Genomic DNA, 17,806 nt, shown 5'->3' with positions numbered 1-17,806 from the left:
ACACCCAACAGGACGAGATAGCTTTTGACGTGGAAGGGAAAATTTCGATTGAGCTCTGGGTCCCGTTGTGGGGCTCCCCTCTGTGGGAGCTGGCTTGCAACCAATTCTACAACCTCCGACCTCCTCCCCTGGCAACAGACACCCCAAAGTGATCAAGCCAGGGACACACACACGCAGGATCATAGTGGGTGGAGTGCCAGGCTTTTATTGGCAATTGCAGAGATTACATTCCATGGTTATCGTGAGCGATGCTGGAAGAGAAGAGTGGCCCTGAGAACAGAGAGAGAGAGGGCAGGCTGCCTGCCAAAGGCTAGCTTGGGCCAGAGAGCCCACCACATCCCTGGCTCTCTCTGCTGGACATTCATAGAAATGCAGATACAACGAAGTTAACAAAGACCAAAAGGTGTCATTTATCTCCCGCTGCCCCCAGCAAGCAAACCCATTCCCGGGGAAAGGAAGAAACAAGGTGGAAGCCCCCCCTCCCCTGCAAAATCTGGCCCTCCGGCAGGTCCAAAAGCTTGTGCTGCTGCTGGGCAAGGGGCAGGAGCCGCCCCCCCCCCAAGTCCTGGCCTCAACTGCCTGTCGTTCCGGAGAGGCTCCGGCGAAGTGGGCTGGGATTACATCTGGGGAGGGAAGACCTCCAGAGCAAACCCTGCCCCCCCCCCAGCCGAGGAGCGTCCTCTGGGGCGACTTTGCCCTCTGGCTCTGTCCCCAAAGGCAGCCCCCCCCCACCATGCCATCTGTGGCTGGCACTGAGGCAGACCAGAAGGACCCGTGAGGAGTCTAAGATCTGGAAGGGATGGGCTAAGAAGGGAAGGAGAGGGGTGAGCTTGTGCATAGATCTGGGGCAGGAGAGAAATCTCTTGGGGAGAGGGCTGAGCAAGGCCAAGGGAAGGCACAGTGGTGGAGGCAGCAGAGGGCATGGAGGGACGAGGGCAACAGAAGGCAGAATGGAAGCAGGCGAGGGCCCCGGGGGGGGGGCTCGCACATCCCCTCCCTGTCCCAAAGTGCGGAGATCTCCTCTTCCCACCTTCCCCGTGCCCAAGGGACCTCCATCACGGAGGGACCGCCTGCTGGAAGCCATGCCTGCAACATTTAGCTGCCTGGCATCATCCAGATGTGCTGCCACCCCACGGGGGCTCCGTGGCCCCCTTGCCCGGCTACGAACCAGCCCAGCCAGAAGCCAGAGAGTTTTTGCCGCTGCGGAACGAGAGCTGGCCAGCCAACCCTCCTCCTGCGTCCGGGAAGAAAGCTTTGGTCCACTGGCAACGGTGCCTCTTGAGGTCCAGGAGTTCGGGTCCAGGTCCCGCGACGGCGCCAGCCAGGCCGAAGCCTGGGCGCGGAGGCAGGACGGGCGAGGGTCACTCGCAGAGAGATTTCTGCTGGAAGTAGGCTTCGAAGCGGCACTGGGCATATTCCTGGGAGGTAAGAGGAGGGGAGGAAGGAAGGAGAGGAGGGCAGAGTCAGGGTCAGGCATTGCACCACCTTTCCCAGAACATGAGAAGCCAACCAGCGCCCAGTTCTAGAGGGATGCTCTTGTTGCACAAGGCAGTTCCACTGGAAGTTCGCTGAAAGCATCATATGAGAAGAGCCTGCTGGGTCAGCAATGCAAGGACTCACCAGGTAGCCAAACTCAATGGTGGAGATCTTGGCCTGCAAGATGGACCACAAGCCCCAGAAGAAGTGGGAGGCCATCGCAAATCTGGGAGAGAGAGATGGGGAGGAGAGGAGTCAGAGGAGGAGGAGGAAGAGGAGCTGGAGGTGAGGCAATGGGGGTCCAAAGCGGCCTCTCTCCATCATATAGGGGGTGCTGGCTCAGGGACAGAGCAGATTCTCTGGACATCCACGCTTCCTGACTCCCTGTGGGGCAGTGGTTAGAAAAACGAGCTGGGACCCAGGAGACCACGGTCCACACTTGGCTACGAAGCTCGCTGGGTGGGGCCTGGGCCTGTCGCTCCCTCTCTGTCTCAGCCCGACCTGCCTCACAGGGTTGTTATGAGGATAAAATAGGGGCAGCACATGCTCAGAGACTTTGCGCCTGTTCATCAGGGGAGACAGGAAGCCCAGAGCACTTGTTCTTTAGATGTCCCTTTTATGAAGAGGCACGTAGTGAGACCATTGATCGCCTGCTGGTGAGGCTCGCTGAGCTCCTGGAAAAGCAAAATTTTGACCTTTCCCTATTAGGGCCTTCTCAGTGATGGCTCCGACCTGGTGGAATGCTCTGCCCCATGAGACCAGGGCCCTGCAGGATTTAACCTCCTTCCACAGGGCCTGTAAGACAGAGCTATTCCGCCTGGCTTTCAATTTGAACTTATCCTGATCTTTTATTCCCCTTCCTCCCTCCCCCTCCTCTTTTTATGAAGATTACCCGCTCTGGGATCCCACAGCTAATTCTCCCCTGGTCTCCTCGCTGGCCCAAATAGGACTCATTTAGCCAGCTAGCCCTGGGGATCATCTTATTGGATGCTTATTGGATGGATTTCCCCCCTAAATTGATTTCGGAATTCTGAATTTATTGTTATACTGTATTTTGTGCTTTATTTTTGTTGCATCAATTAAGTATTTTAAATTTGTTATTAGTCTCCCTGAGCCCGGTTTTCTGAACCGGGAAGGGCAGGGTAAAAATAATAAAATTATTATTACTATTATTTATTAATTCCCAAGGCGACTTTCCTGCGTTCCCAGACACTGACCGGCTGATCTCCAGAAGCATCTCCTCCTCGAGGCGTTCCTGCTCTTCCGGGGACGGGCGCGCTTTCTTCCCAGCCGCCTCCTCCAGGTAGCAGCGGATAAAGAGCAGCTGTGGAAAAAGTAGCCTCAGGGTGAGCTGGGAGAACAGAGCCGGGTCCTGACACGGCAGGCCGCTCCCCTCTCAGAGATCACCTTGCTCTGGCCTACTGGCCCGAACATGCTCATTACTGATCCTCTTAATTTGATTTATAACCCACCCTTCCCCTCAAGGTCCCAGGGCACGGCTCCACGCTTTCAAAAGGCAACACTGGAAACCCAAAAGCTTGTGCTTTTTGGAGACCGACAGCTGTTTCTCCCCAATAAATATCTCCCTTTAAATAAAAAAAAGACGATTTATTGCTTTTTGGTGAAGCTGAGAGGCAGCTCAGAGAAAGAGAAGAGGCTGATAGACCAGGCCAGTGGTCCAATTAGTCCAGAGTCCTGTTGTCCACAGTGGCAGAATCAGACGCCTGCGTGAAAATCTGAAAGCAGGATTTGAGCACAAGAGCAACTCTCCCCTCCTGTGGTTTCCAGCATCTGGGCTGGAGAAGGATTGCTGCCTTGGAAACAGAGCACAGCCATCCTGGCTAGGAGCCCTCAATAGCCCTCTGCTCCTCCATGAATTTGCCCAATCCTCTTTGAAAGCCTTCCAAATTGGTGGCCCCCGCTGCTTCCTGTGGCAGTGAGTTCCATAGTTCAACTATGCGTGGAGGACTTCCTTTTCTCTGCCCTGAATCTTCCATCCTCTAACTTCATCAGATGTCCACAAGTTCTAGTCTGGCAAGAGAAAAACCTTTTCTCTACCCACTTTTTGCGTGCTGTGCATCATTTTATAAACTTCTAATGTGTTGCCTCTTACCCAGCTTTTCTCTAAACTAACAGGTCGTAGACATTGCAATCAATCTTTGTAAGGTCATTGTGCCACCCCCTTTCCTAAACTTTTCCAAACTCCACAATATCCTTTTTGAGGTGAGGCAACCAGAATGTGGTTGTACCAAAATTTTGTACAGTGGTACCTCGGTTTAAGAACTTAATTCGTTCCAGAGGTCCGTTCTTAACCTGAAACTGTTCTTAACCTGAAGCACCGCTTTAGCTAATGGGGCCTCCCGCTGCCGCCTGAGCATAATTTCTGTTCTCATGCTGAAGCAAAGTTCTTAACCCAAGGTACTATTCCTGCTGAATTGTTTCCAAGTCAGGGACTCTTACAGTTTCCAATTGTGTCAGTCTGTAACCCGAGATACCACTGTATAACAGCATGACAATATTGACAGCCTTCTTCCGAATCTTCCAAAATTCAGCTTTTGTATTTTAGTGGAGTTTAGTGTGCTTTGGAAAGAACTGTGACAGATGAGGGAGGCAGAAATCAATGTTCAAATAAAAATTCCTGCAGTCTTGCTGCTCTGGGCAGGGGCTTCTGAGAGCACCCCTCCCCCAAAAGGCTGCTCTCCAACCTCCCTGAGCCTTCAGCCTCCAGAAGCATCAAGGCTACTGACCTGACCAGTTTCAAACGCACAGAGTCAGCTGCTAAGTCAAACGCGCACCAATGGCTGGTCAAGCCAGCAGCAACTTCGTATAAGAGCCTAAGAGGTTTCTGCCAATTACAACGACACCCTCCCAAAAACCCATTACTTGATTAGATTCGAAACCAAAACTCTTGTAATCCGTGATTTATAACAAAATGTTATGCAAATGTAAGGGAGAGACAGTGATACTCAAAGGACCCAGCTGTTGATATACTGCCATTTATTCTGGAAACCCAAAGGCAGGTCCCGTAAGTTAGAAATGGGTTTACAAAGCAATTATAATGCTTTATTTATAACTACGCAAATAAAAAATCAACACCCCCGCCCCCCGCACACAAAGCCTGCAGGAACTACAGAACACAGGTGTCTGCTTTCAAATGCAGTTATGGGGTAACCTAAATGCCTGTGGCAAACCACATTTGAGATGTAAAGGTAAAGGGACCCCTGACCATTAGGTCCAGTCGTGGCCGACTCTGGGGTTGCAGCGCTCATCTCGCTTTACTGGCCGAGGGAGCCGGTGTACAGCTTCCGGGTCATGTGGCCAGCATGACTAAGCCACTTCTGGCGAACCAGAGCAGTGCACGGAAACGCCGTTTACCTTCCCACCGGAGTGGTTCCTATTTATCTACTTGCACTTTGAGGTGCTTTCGAACTACTAGGTTGGCAGGAGCAGGGACTGAGCAATGGGAGCTCACCCCGTCAAGGGGATTCGAACCACCGACCTTCTGATCGGCAAGCCCTAGGCTCTGTGGTTTAACCCACAGCGCCACCCGCATCCTTCCTTTGAGATGTAAAGGCAGCCAAAATTATCAGGGAGATGGAGAGATTCCCCTATGGAGAAAGCTGCAGTATTTGGGACTTTAGAGCATAGATGAGTGAGAGGCAACATGATAGAAACTTATAAAAATTATAACATGGAGAAAGTGAATAGAGAAAAGTTTACCCTCTTCTCTCACAACACTAAAAGTGATGCACAGCCAGCGAAGCTGAATGTTAAGAGGACTTATTGGAAACTGCTTTTATCCAGGGTTTCCTGTTGGCCTTGATATTAATTTTCCTTCTACCTACATTTACTCACAAACTGTGATTCATCAGCCGTGTGTTATATGAATGCACATGTGTCATTCTATTTCTCCCTTTTGCTGTGGAGGCTTCAGCACAACAGCAAGCCACCAACATGGAATAATTCGGCGAGAAACAAAAATGGGCCGTCAATGGAGAAACGGCCACTTCCTTCAAGCGAGAGTCGCCACGTCCTTGTGGCGAGCAGAGAGCAGGAGTTACCTGTTGCTGGCGGCTGGGGTAGTTTTCTGGGCTGGCTTTGTAGAAAGGCCACTGGTCGTGGGCGTAGTTGTACACCCATTCGCAGAAGTGATTGGCGATGTCGAAGCCCCTGCAGGGAGAGAGGGAGGGAGGGTGAAGCTCAGCCCACTGGACTCTGTGGCTGAGAATCAAGCCAGGATCACACCCGCCCCTCCAATATGGGCAGGTCCCTCCAGCTGGCCTGCTACAGGGCTGGGGCGTGGGACGCTTGCCAGCGGGCTTCAATGGAAGAAAACCTCTTTTGAGAGTTTCATGGTGGGAAAAAGCCCCATCGGTAGTGGGGCAGCAGGCCTGCCCCCCCCCATTTTTCCTCGGCACAGAGAAATCCAGAGGCCTGCCTGGTTAAGGGGTCACCATGCCAAGCCCGGCCCTGCAGTCATTGCCAGGCCTCTTGCCAATAATAATAATAATAATAATAATAATAATAATAATAATAATAATAATAATAATTTCTTATTTATACCCCGCCCATCTGACTGGGTTTCCCCAGACACTCTGGACGGCTTCCAATGGAACACTAAAATACATTAACCTATTAAACATTAAAAGCTTCCCTAAACAGGGCTGCCTTCAGATGTCTTCTAAAAGTCTGGTAGTTGTTTTTCTCTTTGACATCTAGTGGGAGGGCGTTCCACAGGGCAGGTGCCACTACTGAGAAGGCCCTCTGCCTGGTTCCCTGTAACTTGGCTTCTTGTAGGGAGGGAACCACCAGAAGGCCCTCAGCGCTGGACCTCAGTGTCCGGTCAGAACGATGGAGGTGGAGACACTCCTTCAGGAGGCCGTTTAGGGCTTTCAAGGTCAGCACCAACACTTTGAATTGTGCTCGGAAACGTACTGGGAGCCAACGTAGGTCTTTCAAGACCGGTGTTATATGGTCTTGGTGGCCGCTCCCAGTCACCAGTCTAGCTGCTGCATTCTGGATTAGTTGTAGTTTCTGGGTCACCTTCAAAGGTAGCCCCACGTAGAGCGCATGGCAGGAGTCCAAGCGGGAGATAACTAGAGCATGCACCACTCTTGCAAGACACTCTGCAGGCAAGGAGGGTCTCAGCCTGCGTACCAGATGGAGCTGATAAACAGCTGCGCTGGACACAGAACTGACCTGCGCCTCCATGGACAGCTGTGAGTTCAGAATGACCAAGTCCCGATGTCTGCCCCCCCGCTTCCCTCCCTGCCCTCCGCCCTCACCCCCAGCTCACCGGTAGTTGTAGCTGCTGTACTCGAAGTCGATCAGCATGAGGCGGTCGGAGGCGGCGGACTCACGCCCAGCCAGGAGCAGGATGTTCCCTGGGTTGTGGGGAGAGAAGGAGCAAGAGCAGGAGAAGGCATCAGCGCCACTCACCATGGCCGCTATGCTCGCCACCCCCCTCCAGTGTCAAGGGCAGCATTGTGTAGTGGTTAAGAACAGTGGACTCGTAATCTGGTGAGCCGGGTTCGCTTCCCCGCTCCTCCACATGCAGCTGCTGGGTGACCTTGGGCCAGTCACACTTCTCTGAAGTCTCTCAGCCTCACTCACCTCACAGAGTGTTTGTTGTGGGGGAGGAAGGGAAAGGAGATTGTTAGCCGCTTTGAGACTCCTTCGGGTAGTGATAAAGTGGGATATCAAATCCAAACTCTTCTTCTCTTTTTATAATTATATTTATTTATATCCCACCTCCCCCCCCCCCCGACAAGAACTCAAGGCAGCTCAGTTGAAACAGAACCTTGTGGAGAAGCAATTGTTAAACACACACATATTTTGTAGGTACAGTCATACCTCGGGTTGAAGTAGCATTTTCGGGTTGCACTCTGCAGCGACCCGGAAGTAACAGAGCGCGTTACTTCGGGGCATCACCGCTCGCGCATGCGCAGACGCTCAAAATGACGTCACATGCATGCGCTGAAGCGGTGACATGCGACCCGCGAAAGCGGGTTGCGTTCGCTTCAGGATATGAACGGGGCTCCGGAATGGATCCCGTTCGCATCCAGAGGTACCACTATATAGATAATATGTACATTTTACATGTGAGTATATATGCATAATGAAACATGTCGCTCCCATCTCCAATGGTTTGATTTCACTCCCAAAAGTGCATTCTGCCCCTGAACCCTGAGACAGATGGATGCCAACAAAAATTGTGCACAGTGTATGTCTCTCTCTGTGTGATCTACAAAAACATGAAGATAATTACAAGAAAAAAAGCCCTCTCGTTAAAAGCAACCAGTTCCCCAAAGCCTGCTGGAACAAGGGCAGTATTCATCTGCTGAGTAGGTATTCTATATCTGCTGCTGAAGGTATTCATCTGCTGGCGGAAGGAGAGCAAGGAGGGAGCCCATCTGGCTTCCCTAGGCAGGGAGATCCAAAGACTGGGAACTGCCACCAATAAGGCCCTGTCTTGAGTCCCTACCCAGTATGCCTGTGAGGGGGATCAGACTGAAAAAATTGCCCCCCTGAAGCTCTTAGAGCCCAGTCAAGTTCATATGAGGGAACAGGATCTTTCAGTATTCCTCTGGATACTGGTTTCTGGGAGTCACAGGTGGACAGAGAGCCCTGTGGAACTCGGGTTCTGCTCCCAGAACTGGCCTCAATGGGCCCTTTGGGTCTGATCCAGCTGAAAGGCTCTTCGTATATGGCCTTCCATTCAGGGTGGCTGCAGGCACTGTGTTGCTCTCATAGCAGAAGGAAGCCAGGGTGGTGTGCCTTGCCCCGCTCTGCTCCAGGGAGCAATCTCAGCATCATTCAGGGGGTGGGGAGTGGGACTCTGAGCTCCACCCAATATTCACAGCCCCCTGGCCAGAACCTGGGGGAAAGATCACACCACCACCCCAGTTTCCCTTCCCACTTCAGTGTCCTCACCTTCTTGCACGTCGTTGTGGCAGAAGACCACAGGGGACGGGGTGGACTCCAGCAGCTCCCTGAAATTCCAGGAGAGAGAGAGAGGAAAGAGAGTTGGAAGAATGAGGAGGGTGTTTGCTTTGCACAGGGGAATCCCCCACCCTGAAACAGAGCATATTTGGAGAGGGAAAGGGCCCCCCAAAAGAAAACACAGAAAATATTCACATCCACCCCATCAATTCATGGAAGACAAGAGGGAGTTTTCTCCTGCTCCACAGGGCAGGATTCGACCCAAACCAATGGATTCAAATGACAAAGAATGAGATTCCAGCTCAAAATTAGGAATGACTTTCTGACGGCAAGAGCTATGGAAGGGACAACCTTGGAAGGCGGCTGGAATCTCCTTTGTTGGAGGTTTATAAACAGAGATTGGATGGCTGTCTGTCAGGGATTATTTTGCTGTGTTTCCTGCATCGCAGGGGGTTGGACTAGATGGCCTTTGGGGCTCCCACCCGTCTCTACAATTCTGTGATTATCTTGGCCAGAAATGCATCTTCCCTGTTTCGAGGCCGGTTGCCTTTTGCAGCCAGAGCTTCAGACAAGTCCAACAACTGGTCCATTTCCTCTGGCGTTGGAGCCCACCCCCACTGCTGCCCCAAAGCCTTCTGGCAGGAGAGGGGCTGAGGCAGGCAAGGCACCTGCTCTGCCACTTAGAGCTATGGACCCTGCCTTGGCAGGGGGCGCGTGACGGACAGCAAGGGGCAAGGCATCCTGTCAGGGGACTGCCATCGGAAAAGGGGAGGGAGGCGGCGGGGCCGTTGGGATACAGAGAGCCTCTGAAACTCCTGAGGAGCAGTTCCTCTTCCAGCGGTGAGAAAAGCCACACCTCCAGTGAGGAAGAGAGGGGAGGGGCCAGTCAAACGAGGAAAGGGCTCGAGGATGCTGCTGAGGACCCCAGCGCCTCACCTCGCCAGGCTGGCCAGGAGGGACACATGCCCCTTCCATCGCCCAGCTTGCACAGAGGGGTGAAACGCAAGGAGGGGAGGAGGAGACTTAGGGTGCCGAAGTTCGTATGTTGGGGGAGAAGCCAGAAGGGGCCTCTCCTGGATTCTGCAAGTGGCTGAGACGGACATGAACTTAGTAGATCTGCACTGTAAATAGTTTGCACAATAAAACCTGTAAAAGACAGGTTGGAGTCCTGCCTGGTTACTCACGAGCAACCACCACCAGCACCTGACACATCCTATCATGGACTTGCTAATTCTGCCAGGGGGCACAGCACTGACCCAAGGCCCCCGATCCTGTGCCCCACTGCTGCCCGCTCACCGGAGGCTGCGCATTTCCGCTTCCAAGTTGTACGCCTTGAGCTTATGGAGCTTCTGCAGCTGGGCTTCCTGGGGGAAGGTCAGATCGGAGATCTGCCTCAAGTACCTGCCAACAGGGGGAAAGGAGAATCGGTCAGTCACTGGCTTTCTCCAGCCACAACCCAACAGGCTGTGATGGCCTGGGACTCGGGACCAGAGGAGTCTCAGTCTGCACCAGATCCTTTGCCTCAGGCATCATCTGAACCAAGTCTGGGGCCTGAGCCTGCCCTGGCTCCAGTTGCAGGGATGACCTCATTGCTTCCAGCTGGACCATCACTTACAGCTGCTCCACTACCAGTTGGGTCAGGGGAGGCTGAGGCGGCCTCTGGGTCTAGTCACCCACCGACGTCTCCTGAGCTGCAGAGACTGAGGTCTGAGAGAAGGAGAGACCTGAGTACTCGCAGGAGGAGTGCTTACCTTCGGGCGAGACAGGGAGGTGAGTCACCAGGGGATCAGGACCGGCCGTTACCCCAACAGAGATAAAAGGCTGTCGGACTCTGCCCCAGGTTGCGGGAGCAATGTTGCTGTTTGCCAGATCCTGCCTGAGATCCTGTACCTGTCCTTGCCTGGTTTCCTGCCTCGTATCCTGCCTTGTCCCTGTCAGACTGACTCTTAGCGGAACCTCCGGATTCTGGACTGGTCCTGGACTGCGTTTCAAGGGTTTCCCCTGGGCCCAGCACACTCCTTATTCACTTTTTGTACCATATCTCCTCTTATCCTCCCTGTTAGTTTGGCAAGATGGAAGTATTCCATCATTTTAGATAACCAGTCTGTTTTAGTTGGGGCGCTGCTGTTTTTCCAATTCTTGGCAATCAATAACCCTGCTGCAGTAGTTGCATACATAAAATATTGGTCTGACCATTCTTTTTATTTCCTCCGACATGATACCTAGGAGAAAGGGTTCTAGTTTTCTAGTCTGCAGCTTTCAAAAGCACCAGGAGCCTTACTGGCCTTCTGGGAAATGATATATAATGAACTGAAAAAGATATTTAAATATACTTTCCCGAAGAAACCAGAGGCCTTCCTCCTGGGCATAGTGGACCAATCGGTGTTAAAGGATAGAACCTTTTTTATGTATGCTACAGCAGCAGCAAGAATTCTCATCGCAAAGCATTGGAAGACACAAGATCTACCCACCTTGGAAGACTGGCAAATGCAACTAATAGACTATATGGAGATGGTGGAAATGACTGGCAGGGAGAGGAGTCGGTGGAGGAAGATTGGAAGAAATTTAAAATTTATTTGCAGAAATATTGTAAAATTTTTGAATGTTGAGGACATTGAAATGAATCGCAGGGGCTTTAGCAACAAAGTAAAATGTAAGATTGGACTAATAACAGATAAATTAATAGGATATGAATTTGCTGAACTAATTTCTAAAAAGGGATACAAGAACGGGAGACATGAGGAAGTCGGGAAAATAAGTTAATTGAAGATGGGAAATTAAGAAAGAGGGAATTTTTGTTTTTTGTTATTATATGTGCTTTTATCTCTTTTTTCTTTTTCTTTTGATGTGTTCAATGTTTGTATTTTTGTATTGTATTGTTTTTTGTGATTTTGTATTTTCTTTGTCTTTGCATTTTTTCTTGAATGCTTTTTATTGTGAAAACTTAATAAAATATTTATTAAAAAAACCACAAAAGCACCAGGAGCCTTACTTCTCCATCGTCCCGAACATCCACTTGGGCTGCTTATTGAAGGGCATCACCATCTCGTGGAAGCGAGCCATCTTCGTGGCGATCTCCCCCGAGATGCTGGGGTCGGGCAAGTCCTCCGTGGTCAGGCGGCGGCTCTGCAGGGAAGAGACACGGGTGGCATGAGAGCCTCTCCCTCTCCCGCCCAACGGAAGCCAATTCCCACTGCTAGCAATAGCTCCGTGGGCAGCTGCCCCAGAGGTGTGGGGACCCCTGCGCAACAGAGCGCAGAAACAGCAGGCAAGAAAACATCTATGGAGAGTCCGTATCACGGGGGGGGGGGGGGGAGGAAAGTTGTGTGTGCGTGTCTGGGGCCACTAAACCACGGCAGAAAATGAAGGAGGGCATGTTGGCAACATCCACAAGCGGACTAGCCAACCTCACAAGGCTGCTGTGGTGAGAACACTGGACAGCCACCCTGTACAAAGCATTGCTTAGAATAGCAGCCTGCACAACCCATTAAGGAAGATAACATGACACTGGCTCCCGGTGGAGTGCAGGATCAGGTTTAAGGTGCTGGTTTTAACCTTTAAAGCCCTATACGGCCTAGGACCCTCGTACCTATGGGACTGCCTCTCCTGGTATGTCCCACAGAGGACCTTACGGTCTTCAAACAAAAACGCCTTGGAGGTCCCGGGCCACAGGGAGGTTAGGCTGGCCTCAACCAGAGCCAGGGCTTTTTCGGCCGTGGCCCCGATCTGGTGGAACAAAAGACTAGGGCCCTGCAGGACTTGACATCTTTCCACAGGGCTTGAAGGATGGAGCTGTTCCACCAGGCCTTTGGCCAAGGCACAGTCTGACCCCCTCCTTCTGTAATCCTCATAGAACTCTAGCCCAGTGGTTGCCATTAATTTGACTCTGAATTGATTTTAGAGTGAATTGATTTTAGAATGTATTTCAATTAATTGATTGTGATTTTATGTAAACTGTGTTATTTTTACTGGTGTTAGCCGCTCTGAGCCCGGCTTTGGCTGGGGAGGGCGGGATATAAAAAAATTATTATTATTATTATGAAATTCAAAGCGGAAACCATTAATTGTATTTATTCAAAGCCCAATTAAAACTATTTCGTTCAGGCTTCCTCAAACTCGGCCCTCTGGATGTTTTGAGACTACAATTCCCATCATCCCTGACCAATAGGGATCATGGGAGTTGTAGGCCAAAAACATCTGGAGGGCTGAGTTTGAGGAAGCCTGATTTAGTTTAATTAATTCCTACAAACCTGATGAACTTGATTCAGCTTTTCCAAGTCTGAAAGCCATTTACACCTCCTGTATTCCTTCTGCCAGCCCCTCAGGTAATCCCACCCACTATGGGAACCGCTGATCCAGGGCACAGCCAACAACCCACCGGGATATATTCCTCCAGGCGCCCCTGGGGGAAGATGCCGTAGAGTCGCGGTCCCAGCATCCGCTCGGCCAGGATGGCAAACATGACGCTCTCAAGAACCAGCGAGTCGACCCCCTGCGGGAGAGAGAAAGGCGATGGGGTCAGATTCTGCCCTTGCCCCCACCCCCCCCACCCCCGAAGAAAGAGGGTGTTGCACAGCCCTGGCAGAGAAAGACGTGCAAATCATAGAAGCGTAGAGTTGGAAGGGACCCTGACGGTCATTTGACAGTCAAACGGCCGCAGCAGGGAAGTCAACAGAATTGTGGGGCCTCCAAACCCCAGAGGGACAGAGAAGACAAAAAGGATTTGAAATCAGGCTGGCCACAAACGAGACCCTGACGTGGCCTAAGAACAGAAGAAAAGCCTGCTGGATCAGGCCAACGGCCCATCGAGTCCAGCATCCTGTTCTCGCAGTGGCTGACCAGATGCCTCTTTGGGGAAACCTGCAAGCCGGATTCAAGCACCCAAGCAGCACTTTCCATTCCTGCGGTTTCAAGTAACTGGGATTCAGAAGCTTTCCTTCCTCCTGCTGTGGATGGCATAACAGAGCCATCCTGGCCGGTAGCCATTGATAGCCCTCTCCTCCTCCAGGAATCTATCTAATCCTCTTCAAAATCCACAACCCGAAGCCTCCGGAGCGCAGCGGGAGTTCCTGCTGCGCTCTGGAGGCTTCAGGCGGCTACGTCAGAAGCCTGAAGAGCGAGAGGGGTTGGTGCGTACTGACCCCTCTCACTCTCCATGCTTCAGTGAAGGCAACCTGAAGCCTCCGGAGCGCAGCGGGAGTTCCTGCTGTGCTCCGGAGGGTTTGGGTTCCTTTAGACCTGCTCCCCAGGGCTGGTGGGGGGGGAAGGCCAGCTTTCCCCTGCCAGCCCCAAAGAGCAGATCAGGGAGCAGCGGAAAGGATGCGCACAGCCTTCCCACTGCTCCCCGAGCTTGTGTGGCTGGTGGGGGAAACCCGGGTCCCGCCCCAGTCCCAGGAACCACACATTTGCTCCATAAGACGCACAGACATTTCCCCTTAGATTTTAAGAGGGAAAAAGTGCCTCTTACAAAGTGAAAAATACGGTAACCAGGAGAGCTGCTCCTTTGCAACCAGAACTGGAGGAGGATTGAGACCCCCCCACCCAGGCTGCCCCCAGTGGTAAAAAGCAAAAATTGCAGACGAGAGCCCTAGTTCTTGCTGGATCTTCAAATGAGGGGCAGGGCTGCATTTAGACACCTCCCTGCTCTTCACTAAAGTTTCCCACAAGGCGCTGTCAGTGCTACATCAGTTCCTCTTCAGCCCCCTGGGGAGCCAGCACAGAGAAGGCCATGCCAAGGGGTTGGGAACCCAGAGCACCAGGACCAGAAGATCTCACCTGGAGGATGACTCCGTAGATGCGCAGGAGAACTTGGCGTGGCTCATCTTCCGCAGTCACAATGTGATCCGGGAGGGTGCACTTGTAGAGGAGGTTGCTCAGCCCCCCGCTGTGGAGAAAGCACAACCCAGGAGGGGAGGAAGAGTCAGAAACGGGGAGGGCAGGTGGAGATTGACGAACAGCAGAACTGGCAGGGAGAAAGAGCCTCCAGCAATAACCTCCTTCCTCAGGAGGCCAAACACTCCCCATCCCAAGTGTCTGTGTGCTCACGCTCAGACTTTAATAGTGCCAAAAGAGCCTCCTGGATCAGGCCAATTGCCCACCTAGGCAAGCATTCTGCTCTCACAAGGGCCAAGCAGATGCCCGAACAGAAAACCTGTAGTAGTAGTAGTAGTAGTAGTAGTAGTAGTAGTAATTTATTACTTCTACCTTGCCCATCTGGCCAGACCTCTCCAGCCACTCTGGGCAGCTCCTAACAGAATATTAAAAACACAATAAAACATCAAACATTAAAAACGACCCTAAACAGGGCTGCCTTCAGATGTCTTCTAAAAGTCAGATACAGTCATACCTCGGGTTACAGATGCTTCAGGTTGCATTTTTTCGGGTTGCGGACAGCCGAAACCCGGAAGTACCAGAACGGGTTACTTCCGGGTTTTGGCGGTTGTGTATACGCAGAAGCGCTAAATCGCGCTTTGCACATGCGCAGAAGTGCCAAATCGCAAACCGCACACGCACAGATGCACCCACTGTATATAAAAAAAATGAAAGCTGCAGGCTCGACTGCCCCAGTTGTGGGTAGGGCACTGGGAGAACATTGCCAGTGACTGCTTGACACAATGGCTCATCACTGCCTCTACAGCTGGAGGAGGCAATTTTTCTGAATTCCAGTTGCTGGAAGACACGTTAGGGGAGAGTTGCTCCTGGGCTCAGATCCTTATGTTTTATGCTATGAAAATTAGGTAGTGTGTTGTGTAAATGTATATGTATGTGTTTTAGATGTTAATAAAATAAAAAGGGGGGGGGAAAGGAAAAGTCGTCTCTGCTGTGCGGGCAACAAAATAATAACATCCTCAAGGTCCCAGGCCTCAGAGAGGTTAGGCTGGCCTCAACTAGAGCCAGGGCCTTCTCGGCTGCGGCTCCAAACTGGTGGAATGCTCTGTCACAAGAGACTAGGGCCCTGCGGGACCTGACATCTTTCCGCAGGGCCTGCAAGACAGAGTTGTTCCGCCAGGCTTTTGGTCAGGGCGCAGCCTGACTCCCTCCTCTGGCAACCTGCACAGAATTTTGTTTAATCGGTTGCCATCAATTTGATTTTAACTAATTTTTATAATGAAATATTTTTAGAATGTGTTATTATTTGATTGCTTATTTGATTGTTGTTAGCCGCCCTGAGCCCGGCTTTGGCTGGGGAGGGCGGGATATAAATAAAAATAATAATAATAATAATAATAATAATAATAATTATTATTATTATTATTATTATTTAAGCTGCTCCCCAGAAGATGTTCTGCCCTCCTTCACTGCCCTGTTGTTTGCCAATCTCACTGGCAGCACCCACCCCAGCCATGCTCTGTGCTGGGCAGGGCTCTGGCAGTGTGTGAAGCCTTCCTGGAATGCCTTGAGAAGGAGACGGTGACCTGTGGGCCTGCTGTGACACATCCCACAGGAGAAAGGAACAACTGACCCACACCCCTCCTCCTCTGGGGGCAGGAACGGCGCAGAGCCTGCAAGGAAGAAGTGAGTCATTTTCCGGAGAGCTGAGCTGTCCAGCTGCAAGAGCAGCAGCAGAAGCAAAGAATAATAATATAATAATAATAAATTTTATTTATACCCCGCCCTCCCCAGCCAAGACCAGGCTCAGGGCGGCTAACAACCGATAATAAAAACAAGTTGATTGAAATACAACTTAAAAAACAAGATTACAGTACAACATTAAAACATTAAAGAAGCAGGCCAGGGGGATTTATATCTCTCTATATATACAGGGACGTAATTGCAAGGGCCTACGGCTTCAAATATCTGAAGGGCTGTGACGTGGAAGATGGAGCAAGGTTACAAGGAGCAGCGGCTTCAAGTTACAAGATAGGAGATTCCGACTCAACATCAGGAAGAGCTTTCCGGGGGCAAGAGATGTTCGACAAAGGAACGGGCGCCCTCTGGAGATCCTGGGCTCTCCTTCCTGGAAAGGTGGTTGGATGGCTCTGTTTGAGAATCCCTGGCAGATCAGCCACCCAACCTCCGCTTAAAAAACCTCCAGCGAGATCCCACTTCCAAACAGCTCTCGCCAGCAGAAGGTTTCTTCTTCCAGGTGTATTTAGTCAGGGTCTCGTTTTTTGGAACTTGAAGCCACTGGTTGAGTCCTGCTCACCTGAGCAGGGGGAAACAAGCTTGCGAAACCACACAACAACCCTGTGAGGTAGGTCAGGCTGACGGAAGCCAGCGACTGGCCCTCACAGGGAGCTTCATGGCACAGTTGCAGGGGAATTCGAACCCTGATCTGTCTGAGGTTCTATTCTGACACTCTAACCGTTACACCGCACTGCCTCTCCTCCCCATTTAACCTCCCCCCCAACAACCCTGCCACTGAGAGGCAGTCACCAGCCCCAAGGCAGAGCTTTTAACTCTGCTTCCCCCCAGGTCCTAGTCTTCGTTTGACCCCCCACACCAACCCTTCCAGGTAGGCTAGGCTGGGAGAAGTGAGGCCTGGCTCCCAAGGTTAATTGCATCAAGCCCCACTCCCCCCCCCAGGTCCTAGCCCAGCGCTCTAACCACTGTGCCGCACTGCCTCTCCTCCCCATTTCACCCCCACGCCAACCCTTCCAGGTAGGCCCGGCCCCCAAGGTTCCTGGCATCAAGCCCAGCTCCCTCCTAGGTCCAGCGCTCTAACCATTGCGCCACACTGCCCATTTCACCCCACGCCAACCCTGCGAGGTTGGCCAGCCTGAGGTTCTAGCCTTATTCCCCCCCCCCCCCATAGACACATAGCAACCCTGCGAGGTTGGTTCACGGGCGAGATTCGAACCCCGCTCCCTCCTAGGGGGCTCTTCTGAGCTGGAAATCCGGTGCGCCGCTATTCCACGCCCTACGGCAGAAGCGGCGAGTGGAGAGAGGCTGACGTCACCCGCGCGGCGCGGCTCTTCGTCGCATTACGGCGGTGGGGGCGGGGCTCACCTGACGGGGACGATGCCGAGGTCTTCGGGCGCCGCCAGGCAGCGCCAAGCGCCGGCCAGGAACTCCCGGCACCAGAGGAAGGCGCGGAGGCGCGTGGGCCCGGGCACGGCCGGGGAGCCCCGGGGCGAGCTGGGCACGGCGAAGTCCCCTCCGGACCCGTTTCCCTCAGGCGACTCCATCCCGCGGCCCGCTCGCCTGCGCTGGCCGGAGCCCGCCAATCAGAGCGCCGCTCGCCTCAGCGCCTCGGCCAATGGCGGACGCGCCGGGCCTTCGCCCCACCCACCGGGCCCCGGCCCGCCCAATCGCCTCTCCGTCGCTTGGACGGCCCCTTTCGCTCTCATTCGCCGCGCGTCCTCCTTGGCTCCGGCTTTGATTGGCCTCTCGCGGCGTCAACGTCGACCGAGCTGGTGGCGGAGAGGTGGGTGCGGCCTTGGTGAGA

The 17,806-nt window shown here is 52.5% G+C and overlaps 1 protein-coding gene across 1 annotated transcript; it reads right to left on the bottom strand.

Annotated features, from left to right (window-relative positions):
• Positions 1 to 189: 189 nt before the first annotated feature.
• On the bottom strand, positions 190 to 17,738 carry CHKB (choline kinase beta). Its single transcript, XM_083461501.1, has 11 exons — positions 17,368 to 17,738; positions 14,194 to 14,302; positions 12,797 to 12,910; positions 11,411 to 11,544; positions 9,715 to 9,819; positions 8,410 to 8,468; positions 6,773 to 6,860; positions 5,538 to 5,646; positions 2,694 to 2,800; positions 1,621 to 1,702; positions 190 to 1,418 (listed from the first exon to the last, which is right to left on the bottom strand). The coding sequence occupies exons 1-11, from the start codon at positions 17,544 to 17,546 to the stop codon at positions 1,362 to 1,364; spliced, it is 1,143 nt and encodes a 380-aa protein (XP_083317627.1). The 5' UTR covers positions 17,547 to 17,738; the 3' UTR covers positions 190 to 1,361.
• Between the last annotated feature and the right edge of the window lie 68 nt (positions 17,739 to 17,806).

Source organism: Podarcis liolepis (genome assembly GCF_965112155.1).
Source record: "Podarcis liolepis genome assembly, chromosome: 10".
Lineage (NCBI taxonomy): Eukaryota > Metazoa > Chordata > Lepidosauria > Squamata > Lacertidae > Podarcis > Podarcis liolepis.
The sequence above is the reverse complement of the archived record's forward strand: the minus strand, read 5'-3'. Positions and strand labels throughout refer to the sequence as shown.